This window comes from Platichthys flesus, chromosome 21, assembly GCF_949316205.1.
Source record: "Platichthys flesus chromosome 21, fPlaFle2.1, whole genome shotgun sequence".
Classification (NCBI taxonomy): domain Eukaryota; kingdom Metazoa; phylum Chordata; class Actinopteri; order Pleuronectiformes; family Pleuronectidae; genus Platichthys; species Platichthys flesus.
The window spans coordinates 2,882,150-2,895,479 of NC_084965.1; the positions used below are offsets into that span (position 1 = coordinate 2,882,150).

Genomic DNA, 13,330 nt, shown 5'->3' on the forward strand with positions numbered 1-13,330 from the left:
TCAGAGGCTCTGAACTAACACAAGTACTTATTTTAAAACTCTTTATCTCAAAAATATTCCTGTTAAGTTGAAATACACATTTTCTTTTATTATTTCACAGGAATGGAATAGTTTGTTCTATTAAAATATATATATATATATATATATATATATATATATATTTACCAATCTAAATGTATGTGGTCGCTTTGAAACAAATTAATGGACAAATTATCACTGTTGAAAATATCAAGTTCATTTTAATATAGTAGGAAAAAAAATGATGACATAACCAAGGTTATTTGAGGGCAGGCGTGCTCTTATTTTGAAGCAACCCGGAAGTGCAGTCGCCGGCGGGTAATGGCGACTGCGGTGAAACGAGCTGATGTTTGTTTTGCTTTCAGAATCATGATGGTTCCGTTGTTTCTCGTTCCTCTGCTGTGCTTCCCGTTCTATTCCTCGGCCAAGAGGAACGACAGACCCGTGGTGGGTGAGTTCCATGTTGTCTCGTCACCTCCTGCTTCTTTAACACAACCCCTGCGGGTTATTGTTGTTGTTGTTATTGTTGTTGTTTCACACGTGTGTTTCCCTCTCAGGGGTTCTGGCTCAGGAGGTTTATTCGAAACAAAGCTCGTACATCGCTGCTTCCTACGTGAAGTTCCTGGAGGCAGCGGGAGCGAGGGTCGTCCCCGTCATGTGAGGATCTTATGAAACTATGAATTATTAACTTATTGTTTATAACCATCATTCCCAGTGGAGAGAAACCTGCTGTCTCACTGCTGGTCTGCTCTGTCCCTGCAGGATCAACCAGACACTGGAGGAGTACCAGACCCTGTTCAACTCCATCAATGGGTAAATGTGCTTTAATAATGTAAAGTTAACTTGATAGGGGGTGGAGAAGATAAAGTTTAAAATCATCAATCAACCAAATTTTATTCGTTTAGCAAAAGATCATATTTCCAAAAACCCTCGTCTTTTTTTTAAGTTGACATCTTTGTCTGCGTCATGTATGAAAACAATATTTCATACTGAGATTATAGTATCTTTTATTTTCATGTGTGAAACATCAACATTGTGGATTTTCCGGTATTTTCCTTCTACTTTCTCATATTGACTCACTCAGATATTTTCCCGATATTTCAGATTAATATCTATATTTTCCCGCTCACCAGACAAACGTTTAACTAAGATCAGATTTTTCATGTAAACTTTTGTCGGCTCAAGTTTTGCTCAGAGTTTGTTGACCCTGCTGTCTGAAAGAGAGCCCATATAACATGAGGTTATATACATACCCCCTGGATGTATATATGATAAAAAGGATACCAATATTTACTCTATAACCTCTTTCTTCCTTTGTGTGTGTGTGTGTTGTTAACAGGATCCTCTACCCGGGTGGAGGAGTCAGCATCATCTCATCTGGTTATGAACGGGCTGCAAAAATCTTTTATGATCTTGCCATTGAGGTAATCTTTTAAAAGTTGAAACCAGTTTGTTGATGTTGGAGCGTGTTTTTAAACTGTGTGTGACGTTTCAGGCGAACAAGCGAGGCGACTACTTCCCTGTGTGGGGAACCTGCCTCGGGTTCGAGCAGCTGATGTACCTGACGAGTGGAAAGTCGTTACTGACGCACACCAACACAAGTGGTGTGTCCCTGCCGCTGGACTTCACTAATGGTACGACTTAAAGACACGTGGCTACTGATCTTGAATCAGTATTGTGCTGATGTATCCAGATATCTTCTGCTCTGTGTTATCCATGTCTTTTCTATGATTTTATCTCCTTAGCCAGATTTATCTTAACGTAACAGTTAGACTGACAAAATAATAAGATCTTAATATCTTAGGTTTTGTCTGGAAACATGTCCAAATTATTCTGATGATGCCAGACTAGTTATTGTTTCATTTCAAGACGTCTTTAGCTTCTTAAATGTCCTTTATTTTGTTTTAAATGATCTCAATGTTGTGACCCCACCTCTAGAAACCAGCGGCAGCCGGATGTTTAAAGGTTTCCCAGCTGAACTCATGAAAGATCTGGAATCTCAGCCACTGACAGAAAACTCTCACACGTGGAGTTTGGCTTCGTTGGTGAGTCGTCCATTATTGTTACGACAAGAAAATCTTCCATTGTAAAACTTGATTTACATCATTTAGTAAACGGTGCAGTGAAAACCCCCCTAAAGCATTTTTCTGACACTGAAAAGCACAAAGACAAACAGGGTTTGTTTTAACGTGCTTCATGTTGATTTACCTTTCAGACTTACGACACCAACGAGGACCTGAAGACGTTTTACAAAGTTCTCTCCACAAACACGGACGGAGAAACCCAGTTTGTGTCCACAGTGGAAGGTAGAAATGATGCAGCACCACTTAATAGGTTTAAAACAGAATAGATCCCACTGAAGTGTTTTAAACCTGAGTCCTCTTTGTTTACCTCTCCGCAGCATATGATTACCCAATTTATGCGACACAGTGGCATCCAGAGAAGAATGCATTTGAGTGGACGCGGCCGTACATCCCACACACTCCATCGGCCATCAGGACCACCTTCTACATGGCAGAGTTCTTCGTCAGCGAAGGTATGAAGAGCTTTATCTCTGGTTCTCCCTTAGAATCGTCAGTATCTGCCTGATGGAGCGTGAAGTGGATTTTGAGTTTCCCTTTGTGTCACTGCAGCCAGGAAGAACTTCCACAGCTTTGCGTCGGAGGAGGGGGAGAACAAAGCGCTGATATACAACTACAATCCTGTTTACACCGGGAATCACAGCGCCTTCGAGCAGATCTATCTTTTCTGATTTGTCTCTTTGCACATGAGCTTTTCCACATTGAGCCGCTGATTGGCTGCATTCATCACTTGTGAATCTTTACGGGTAAATCTTCATGTTTGATTTGATGTTTGCTGCTTTTAATCAATTTGTTGAAAAAGCCTGAAGTTGGGGTAAAAGGATGTTTGCAGGAATGTGCAGCATGATGCAGTGCAGGATTTACAAAATGTCAGATGATGTTTAATCTGGTTTACATGTGATATTAATGCTGCATGAAGCTGCATTTTTAGGCATTTTACCTTGAATGTGTTTGTGTTTACATTCCAAAAAGTTTTAACAGTGATAACATGTAAATGTTGCGTTTGGTTCTGCTGCTTCCTATGTACGCACAAGTGTCACAGAAATAAATGATCCATCACCAGTAAAGAAATTTATGAATGCATATTTATAATCTCACAAATTGTTGTTAATAAATGAAATACTTTAGTATATGTGACACTTGTGGTGCTCCATAGATCCCATGTGGCCAAAAAATAATAAAACAAATGAGCCAACAACATTGTACGCTGATAAAATATCTACTTTTCTTTATTCTAACATTTACCTTCATGCCACAATCTGCCTTTAATCGGCTTCTATGCTTCGGGTTACAAAGTTAAGCGCCTTGGAAAAATGTCCTCAACCACGGGCAAGAGAGTTCCACGCTGCGATTGGTTATTTATAACGTCCACGTCCAACTCAAGTCCAGGACAGCAGCAGGAGAAGAGAAATGAAAAGTCACATGTAATTTCCAAAATGCTTTTATGCACAAATAACACTCAGGTAATATTGTTTTTTTCTCTATTTAGAATAAAATGATATTTGAATAACATTTACACATCAAGCTGACGAGACTGGGTTCTCAATCACAATACTACTGGAAATGTAATTTATGCAATCCAGTAAGGAACATTCAAGATGTCAAAAGTACCATGTGGAACTGATCGGGGGGAGGGAGGGGGGGTAGTGCTGCAAAAAACTTCTGAACATGCACTGGAATGTAACACAAATGTCCATTTAAATAAAAAGAAATTAGAAACATGGAAAATGAAACTTGTGCCTCAGTAATTCATCCTTTTATATTCTGTATTTTCCATGAGATGGACTCTGAAGCAAATGTGTTTTCAGAATATAACGCGACTCACCTGTCGGCTTCCTGCCTTCAAACCCTGTTCCACGTGTTCATCGATTTAAAGTTTAGGTAGCGTTCGATAATAAACTCTGGTTTCTTGATTCTGTTCATTTTTAACCTCGGTGTGAAGATGTATTTCCTTTTCTTTAAATCACAGTGTGCAGCTGGTTGGCAGATTGATCTACAGCTAACTAACCCTAACTAGCTCTGCCTCAGTCCTAACACTAAGCTAATTGGCTGGTGAGGCTGTGACTTCGGTTTTGTTCGGGATGGAAACGAGTGGGAGCAATCGCACATAAACATATATCTCCTCAAACATCAAACCAGTCCAATAGAATGAGTCCCACAGCAGGATGTGTTCTGATAAAGTAAGGCACAGTGACCAAAAAACAAGTTTCTGTTAAGAACGTTTGTTAAAACCAGGTTAAAAAGAATCTAAAACGAACATTGAGAAACCCATCGTGACTCTTTTCTTCCAAACACTTTTCAGTTCAATCGGAATCACTGGAATACATGAGGCAACAAGATGAAACCAACATCGGGAGCAAACATGGAATCCAAAAAGAAATTGTCTCTGTAATAGCTGAGTGAATGTTTGTGTGCTATTTTACATAAAACAACAGACACGACCACAGTCCAACACGGAAAGTTCTTCACGACTTTAAAAATAGTTACATTTCCTGCATCCTGCTCCTTTCCAGTCGCCCACAGAAGCGTTTTTTTTCTTTTTCCCACCGGGCGTCTGATTTCCATTAATATACAAGCCCTGGAGTTCTGTGCTGTACGGTGCTCCTTCTCCTCACAGCGTCAAAGTCTGTGTGAGAGCCGGTGCTTCCTCTCCACTGCTCTGGAGGAGATGGTCCAGACTGCTTCCTGTCATGTCCATCGTATATTCCAAAACATCGGGTCGAGTCGGCGGTCTCTTGTCGGCCTTTTGGGTTCGAACTCAGGGCACAAAACGAGGAGGATGGAAGCAGGAGTAGATCCGCCTCAAGTTCAACAGGTGGACACGCAGGGAATCCAGATGCAAAACCAAAACCAGTGAAAGAGCAGATGAGAGTTGCATATTGTGGACTGTTGGGACGCCAGTGTTGTGGTAGATGACTGTATGGGTGGGGGGGGGAGGGGGCGCAGGAGCCCTAACCCTCTTCTTCGCTCTCTTCCTCCAGAGCCTCCTCAAACACTCGCTCCGGTAGCCTGAAGCATTCCTCGAAGAAGTTCACCAGGGACTGACTGAGGTGCTGCCTCGTGGCCTCACTGTGGATGAAGTGGCCTTCGTCCGGGTAGATCTGAGAGCAGGAGAACTCGGTGAGAACTTCACTACACACCTGGGTGAAGTTTTCAAACCTCACCACACACCACAACTCTAAATAGAAGGGTTCTCCTAATGAAAACTTTAATTCACCCTTGGGTTGAAATTCTGATTGCAGAGCATTGAAAGTGAAATACGTGGATAAAGAATTAAAAAGCTAAAAGTTTATTCATTAATTGTCCAATCAACTTTGTTTATGTTTAAAATCATAAAAAAAGAAAGCTCCTTTAAAACTATTATTATTTCCATTAAATCAGAAATGAATCCAGCACCAGTGGGACGTTCATTTCATGAGCTTAACACCCATTCTAACTGAGTGTTTACTCGTGTTAACCTGAATCCCACAGAAGCTGCTGCAGAAACCAGTTCAATGTGTGTGTGAGCAAAGGGACTCGTCTGCTGGTCAATAACCAGCTCCGACGAACATCCAGCCGCTCCTCACTGTCTCCTAATTGGATTAGTGCCGGCGTTAATGCACCGAGGTCTCATAATCTCATTATGTGGAAGAAAGGCATTGTTAGCGGCTAATCCTCGGCCCGCTGTGGGATCCCCGCCGGGATGGAGAAGTCCCGGAAGGTCTGAGACTCAGTGAGCCAGGGAAGAGAAAGACGAGCAGAGACACTGGCTGTGCTGCGCAGAACCACGTACCTGTAAAGTGTAGTTGGCCTTTTCATTGATGAGCTGTGCAATGAATTTAGCCGTATGTTGGAAATGAACTTTTTCTGCAAAATACAGAACAAGACAGATGCCCAAAAATGTCAGATTCTAATTTTTTTAAATTCTCTTTGCACGTTTCAATAATTCTGGACTTACCGTCAGCTGTCGGATGGATAATAAGAAACTTCTTATCAATGAACTGAGACGCTCTATGTGCTAAATTTGCCATCTGCAGAGGAAAGACACACAGAAGCAAATGGGATCAATTGGATTTTACAATAATCAACTGGAATTTGAGATATTAAAATTGTCATTATGTAATCTTACTGCGTATGCCCGTGGATCAGGTTTTGGCAATCCGAGGTATCGCTCTGAAAATGCAGAGGCTGGAAATAAAAGATGCAATTACTAATAAACACTTTTCATTGGCATTAAAAATCAAGTTTCTCTCTTGACACTTTGAGGAGTAAAAGTCGATATCTTCAGGTTTTTCTTTTCCACGTTCAGATAAATTCACACATGAACACATTATTTAGTCTCTAAGCTGCCGCGGACCGCCATCATTTGTAATTCCGAACTCATCCGGTGTCACGGCATGTCTCTCACCCCGAGAGCGAGAGAAATCAAATAGATGAGAAATTCGTCACGCCGCCAAATCCAGCTCCTCCTTAATTTGCAGTTTCCTGACTCGGTGAATCTACGGCTACAGGAGCTGCTGTCGTCCTCCATCCCTCTCTCCCTCTCTCCATCCCTCTCTCTCCATCACACAATTCTGCATTTCACACATTTCCATTCCTTTGGTAGCTGAAGTGAGGCCGGTTTAGGTATCTTTGTTTGATTGGGTTCCCGGTGCAGTTCCATCGGCAGCAGCTCAACGAGGAGGTGAACGAGCGCTTCCCTCACACGGTTCATGTTTATGTTTAACACGGCGACTGAAACTTCTTCCGGTTGCAGGGTTAAAGGTTCCAGATTCACCATCTCTCCGTCCTCTCCCTGTTTTTGACGACTTCCCGGCCGCGGCAGAGAAACTGGATTTGTTTACGACGCAGAGCAGAGGCTACAGATTTCAAGTTTTCTCTCACCGTATAATTCAAAGTCTGTGATGGGCGACAGCACAGCTCCACACTTCACCGGAGTCTCCTCGCCACTGACCAACAAGCTGGTCACGTAGCCGCCGTACACCTGACACGCACACGCACACACACACACACACACACACACACACACAGAAGACACATGTTATCACAGAGGGGGACGTCCACAGACACATGTTCAATTCCGCTTACCTCCACACTGACTCGTCTCTTACCTGTCCAAAAGCCCCAACTCTGGTTTTGTCAACATACGGCTCTTTCAAAATAAAACTGCAACAGATAAACATAGGTTCACGTCAGGGAAATCAATAGTTAGAGATGTTTCAAAGGAGCTTTCTATTGCTTCCGTAAATCAAGTTCAAAAGTGATGCACAGATGAGCTGGAGAAAAATAAACAGGAGGGTGGTAATATTATTTTGCAACTTTTTAAGTTATTAAATCCATATTTTGAATTCGCCAATTAATTCTTAAAATATACAGATATATTTAGTATACATATTATAACATATATGGCCTCCTGTTAACACAATTATCATTTCATGACATCATGACACAGATTTGGATCTGACAGCTCTTTTATTAAAGCATCTCCTAATATGATGTTTTGCTTTAACAACTCTCTGTTATCGAAATTGCCATTTAACACCCGTCTGCTCTGGATGTTTCCAGGAACACAAGATGAAAACGTGCCGCTCCACACATACTTGAGCGCGTCCTTCTGATCCTGCTCCTCGAACACGCCCACTCTCTTCTGGATGCGGTGCAGCAGGTTGGTTCCCTGGAAGCCGCTGCCCCGGCCGTCACACCGCATCACGATGGCGCCGAAGCTGCTCACCAGCACCGTGCTCCAGTCTATGTGAAACTGCTCTGACACCATCTGACCACCAGGTGTCCCATCGCTGCACAGTAACAAGGACAGACGGATTACACACACACATCTCTACAGGGGAAGTTTGATGGTTTCTCTAGCTTCTCTACGCAGGATTGGAAAGTTTAATTTTATTCCAAAGATGATTTGAGAAAATGTTCACAGACAAGAGGTAATGATGAAACTTCTCAGGATTAAAAATGTTAACATGGAGGGAGTCCGACATGTACAAGCAGAGCAGCTGAGATGTGAGGTAAGGAGTAAAACAACAAAACGCTGATGACAGAATAAGAAGAACAGCAGGAGACGTTTCCTCATCCGCAGTGAATTTATCATCCGTCTAGAGGACAAAGGAACGCATTTGAATACGTCTGATTAAAGTTCTGCCAAGAAAATCTCCAACACATCAGAGAGGAGAGTGGATGTGAGTCACACAAACTTCACCGACGTGTGAGTGTGTGAAAACGTGCACTGATACTCACACGAGCAGGAGCAGCGGGTAGTGATTCGTCTCCACGAAGCCTGCGGGCTTCAGGATCTGCATCGACAAAGCTGCGAGGCAGACACACAATAAACACACTTCAATGAAGCCGGATGAAACGCAACATTTAATTCATCCTTTTAAATTTCTGTTATCTTTAATGATCACAAGCTGTGCTTCAACTAATATCTTTTTTCTGGAAATCGAATTAATTGGGAGACGTTAAACAAATGACAAATAGATTTTAATTGCAGGCAGTAAAGAAAAGTGATATTTCTGCCCTAATGGCAGCTTAACTGATGTGTTTTCAGATTAAATTATAATTAAAACATCACATTTAACTACAGTGGCAGAAAAAAGTAATTGAACCTTTTGGAATTGACTTTTTCTACATAAATTTACATGAAATGGGATCTGATCTTCATCTAACTCTGTAGAATAGACAAAAACAATAAGCTAATATCATCATCTTATATATCATCTCATAATCTTTTGGTTTTTTATTGAACACATCCATTACACATTGACAGCGCTGCTGCACCTTTGGATTTTAATAACTGCTTGAACCTCCTCTGGCAGCATAACTTCCAATAGGCGCCTCCAGCTGCTGTGGATCCGATCTGCTGACTCGACTAATGTTAAGGATTTAAGAAAAAATACCCTTTCTCACAAAGAACGGCTTCAGGAATGTATGTGACGTTATTCTCCTCAGAGCAGTTTCTGCTGTCGTCTCACTAAAGAAACTGTTAAATTAACATCTCACCATATTTTAAGATTCATTTCTACATAAACGCAGACACAGATTTATTGTTCAGTATCTAATTTGCATGTTTCTGGTTGTTGACTGATGTTTATCGTGACACGTACTGTAATCATCCATGTGGATCTCCTTGTACTCCACTGTGGGCATCTGCATGGAATCCAAGGTCAGCCTCAGGTTCTCGTTGCTCTCCAGTTTGTAGACTTCTGTAATACCTGCAGACAGAAAACAAGATGTGTCTTCATGTGTGGACAGAGACGTGGTTCAAGTTCAAATTATACATCTGAAGTTACATCTTGAAATTACAACTAAATATATTTTAAAAGCTTTTAAAAACAGAAAATGCGTTTACAATCTTCTTCAGCTATTTTCTAGAATTTCCCATATCCATCACCTAGATGATGTATTCATTCGAATATGGAAAACAATGTGTGGAGCTGTGTTTTTTAGATTAAAACAAGAAATCATGCCCACACATTATCAGAATCCTCCCAGTCCTCCAACATGAACCTCAACTAATCCCATCCCACAGACACAGACATGAGAGCAGCTGAGTCTGTGACCTGGATAATCCAGAGTTTGCCCTAGAAAGAGAAACCAGCTGTGCTTATTCAGCAGGTAACAGGTGGTTTGTGCAGCCGGCTCATTGCCTTGGGTTGCACTGGAAGCTGAAGTCGGGGGGGGGGGGGGAGCAGGAAACGCACTCTGAACACAGGCAGCTTCCTCCCTGTGTTGCCTGATCAACACTCTCCTAACAACACGAGGCGTTCTTTACAGATGTCAGTGATGTTAACTGCAGAACAACCTGTCGGTGTACAAACAGCCTGTGAAACGGAATAAACTCAATTACCCACAAAAAAAAATCACAGTTGAACAGCTGCAGTTATAAAATCAAACTGCAGAGTTGTTTTAACAAAGTCAGGGCAGCGACCTCATGTTGATGAAAGATGACACACCTGCTGGCACACACACACACAGACACACACACACACACACACAAACACAAACCCAACACACACACTGTAGTAATGAAATTACAGCATGCTGATGTTGCTGTTGGGCAGCTCATAATTTAATGAGTACATCCATTGTGAGGAGTAATGTGATTACTTCCATCAAGCTGCACTTGGCTCTTGGACAAACGATGACTCAGTGCACAGGTGGACACTGCAGTGGAAACAAGGCCCTGTTCCACAAGGTCATTTCTAATGTTGCCACTTTATGCAAATGGTAAAACAAGGCGGACTCGTCTGGAGCATCATCACTGAGTCTGGAAAATGAAAAATGGTTGAAAAACTCACTTTCTCTGTCTTGTGTCTCACTTTCCGCGTCTCTCTGCGTCTTGTAAATGGCAACGAACGGGATGTCGGGGCCTGGGGAGAAAAGTGTGTGGGGGGGGAACACTTCTTTAGTCAAATCATCATCATCATCAGCAGCAGCAGCAGCAGCAGCAGCAGCCTTTTTCTTATAGCAAAAACAACAGTAAATTCTTTATTCTGCTTTATTTGACCCTTTTCGTTTCTGGTCTGAGTCTGAATATATCAAACCAGACAGAGACACGTCCGTCAGACAAGGAGGCCTTTTCTCTAGTTTCTTGATTTATGTAATGCATCAGATGGAAAAGCTTGTTCATATCTAGGCCACAAGCAAAGTCCCTCTGAAAGCCTCTGAACCTCCATGAGGCCCGAGGACGGACAGCGAGTGAAGAGATTGATGCACTTAGCAAATTGTGCACAGGAACACTGAGGCTGCAGTTGTTGGACTCCTTCCTTCCTCTTCCTCCTCTCTCTCTTCTCATGGTAATGATATTATAACCTAATCACATGAATTCTGCATGAACTCTCATTGCTTTGTGGGTCGACAGAGAGGCTGTTTGACGGCATCCCGGCCGCATGCTACTTGATCTGCGCTCAGTGATGATCACTTAGTTCGGATCAGAGGTGATTGTTTGATCAGCAATTTCACTTTGAAGCCTCGAGTCTGACAGAGATCACACACACGCAGGAATCGTCCGACACCTCGGGCTCTATTTTTGTGGCAGTGTGAACACAGTGCGATGACATTGTGATATTCTTCTGATCTTGAAAAGTGCTTTGCCTTGTTCTCTCTGTGTTTTCATGGCCAGCCCAGTGTGTATAGATTAGAAGTGGATGCATTGGAACGACAGGATCTTTTTTCTTGTTGATGAAAACTGGCTCTCAAACATTGCAAAGAGAAGAGACATCCAAGGACCTGGTATGTTGACAGCTCGATGCCTCCAGTCGTCCAAACACATGACAAAGAAGTGCAGCGACTGTAGAATAACACCGACCTTCAGCTACTCAAGTTCTGTCCTGTGTGATCTGGGATATTTTTCTGTTGCCAATTGGTGAAAGCCTCCCTTCAATGTTAAGCCAAGACGAACACAGAAAACTAGATTGTATGCCTTCACCAACCAGTGTTGTTCATCTACAAGATCTAAGTCCTTTACCTTTGACCACTGAAATCTAATCACCACATATTTTGAAAGGCCAACATGACCTTTCACTTTTCTACCCAAATCAAATCAGCTAATCCTTTATTCCAAATTAATCTTTCTACCGATTGTGAAAGGATTCCTTCGAGGCAGCTGGGAGATATCGGGTTCACGAGGACATCTTCCCTTTTTGTCCACAACATAAAGCCTCAAGCCACTGGCTGTTACTGGAGCAGAGCAATAAAGAAACTTTCTTTAATAATATCCTGAGGGATGTGTTATGAGTGTGTGCTAGGATTATAGAAAGGTTTATATAGTTTTACTTTCTTGCTGAGTTGTATTTTCTATTCATCAATAAATAAACTCTTATTATTTGTCTTTGAACAGTTATTCAGCAAGAAATCAACAGCATCGCAGTGCAGCAGTGGAAATGTCATCGTAAAGTAAAGCATTAAAATGTTTATGATTAATCACCTTGTTCCACGTAGAAAACAGTAACATAATAAAAGCAGATCTTGCACCGTGCTGTTAAACCTCAGCCCCGCTTGCCCTCATAAAGTCGTGAGGATGAACAGAGAGATGCATTGAGAGAGGAAGGAGACATGCAGGTGTTAGCTACCTTGGCAGTTGAGAAGGAAATAGCTCATGTTGTGGCTGAAGGAGCCGCTAACGTAGCCACAGCTGTCGGACAAGGAGCAGGAGAGGCAGCGGCGGTTGAACGAACCAAATGTGTCGGCGCTAAGAAAACAAAGAACACAGCCAACGTTTTGCAGACTTCTACTTTTATGCACATGAGCAGAATGTCAGCGGCTTCCACTGTCAGAACCAACTGGTACAAATGCCACAGGAGCAGGGATTACCTGTAGAGATGCCTTCGCTTTGGACCATCCTCAGTGCTCAGGAAGTATCTGTACTCATGCAAACAGAAAAACACATATCGTGGCATTAGATCTGACTGGACTATAAGTTGCAGAAGTACAAGCACAATCTACTAGAGAAGGTTTCTTATAAATCAATGATGGAGGAAAAGAGGGGAGTGAATCCTTTTAGAAAAGAACTAGGTCGAATCGTAACCCTGTGGGGAAGAGGGTTTTTTTGTTTGGGAGATTTCAGTTACCACTGCTGAACAAAAGAATGACTGTGTTTCTATAAACACATGTGAGCTCCTGTTAGTCGGATCCCAGTTGCCTCCTGGCCTGGAAGCGTGGGTGTGAACTGATCTGGGAGTGACGGCGATGAGTCACACTCCTCCCGGCTGCAGCAGAGATGGAGGGAGCTTTTACACCGAGCACATTTAGAGCAGTTTATTGTTTGGAAGTCTACGAGCTGGTGAAGGAGCACGAGGCTCCAACACAACAGACAATAAGTGCCTTCTCAAAATGTAGCATCAGGTCTGTGAACTGGTCACTGGTCATAATGGATACACAGCTCGATGGTTCATTTGAATGGAAATAGTGGATCCTGGTTTCAGAACCACGGACAGAGACAGAACCCATTAAAACATGTGGTCTCTTGCTCTGTGTCTCTGTCCATGGTGCTGAAACATCCACCCCATTGTCCAACCTCTTATTTTTGAACTTCTTTAACAGATAAAACTAACTGTTATATTGTTATATTATATTTGAAGGACGAAAACAAGTAAAGAAAAAAAAGGTTTGGGATAAAAATCCATTTGAATGATCCCCTTCTTCAGTGTTGCCAGCGTATGAAGTGATTTCCTCATGTGTCACGTCATGCTTCCTCATTAGTTCAGACACAGCTGACATGATTATCGTGTCAAGTCAAGGTTACA

The 13,330-nt window shown here is 42.2% G+C and overlaps 2 protein-coding genes across 3 annotated transcripts in view; one reads left to right on the forward strand and one right to left on the reverse strand.

Annotated features, from left to right (window-relative positions):
- The first annotated feature begins 32 nt into the window (after positions 1–32).
- ggh (gamma-glutamyl hydrolase (conjugase, folylpolygammaglutamyl hydrolase)) lies at positions 33–3,297 on the forward strand. Its single transcript, XM_062379095.1, has 9 exons — positions 33–469; positions 576–675; positions 781–831; positions 1,358–1,442; positions 1,514–1,652; positions 1,957–2,063; positions 2,234–2,324; positions 2,420–2,554; positions 2,652–3,297. Exons 1-9 carry the CDS (start codon positions 340–342, stop codon positions 2,768–2,770), a joined length of 957 nt encoding a protein of 318 aa, XP_062235079.1. The 5' UTR covers positions 33–339; the 3' UTR covers positions 2,771–3,297.
- A 227-nt stretch (positions 3,298–3,524) lies between these two features.
- The window catches only part of dpp6a (dipeptidyl-peptidase 6a), a 105,928-nt gene continuing 96,122 nt past the window's right edge, over positions 3,525–13,330 (reverse strand). For both annotated transcript variants that reach the window (XM_062379092.1, XM_062379093.1), the window contains exons 15-26: positions 12,399–12,446; positions 12,158–12,276; positions 10,385–10,456; positions 9,191–9,298; positions 8,325–8,394; positions 7,679–7,873; positions 7,190–7,244; positions 6,963–7,062; positions 6,208–6,266; positions 6,037–6,109; positions 5,872–5,945; positions 3,525–5,200 (exon numbers count right to left, since the gene is read on the reverse strand). In XM_062379092.1, the coding sequence (XP_062235076.1) occupies positions 5,051–5,200; positions 5,872–5,945; positions 6,037–6,109; positions 6,208–6,266; positions 6,963–7,062; positions 7,190–7,244; positions 7,679–7,873; positions 8,325–8,394; positions 9,191–9,298; positions 10,385–10,456; positions 12,158–12,276; positions 12,399–12,446 (1,123 nt within the window). In that variant the 3' untranslated portion in view covers positions 3,525–5,050. The remainder of the gene's footprint in view (positions 5,201–5,871; positions 5,946–6,036; positions 6,110–6,207; positions 6,267–6,962; positions 7,063–7,189; positions 7,245–7,678; positions 7,874–8,324; positions 8,395–9,190; positions 9,299–10,384; positions 10,457–12,157; positions 12,277–12,398; positions 12,447–13,330) is intronic.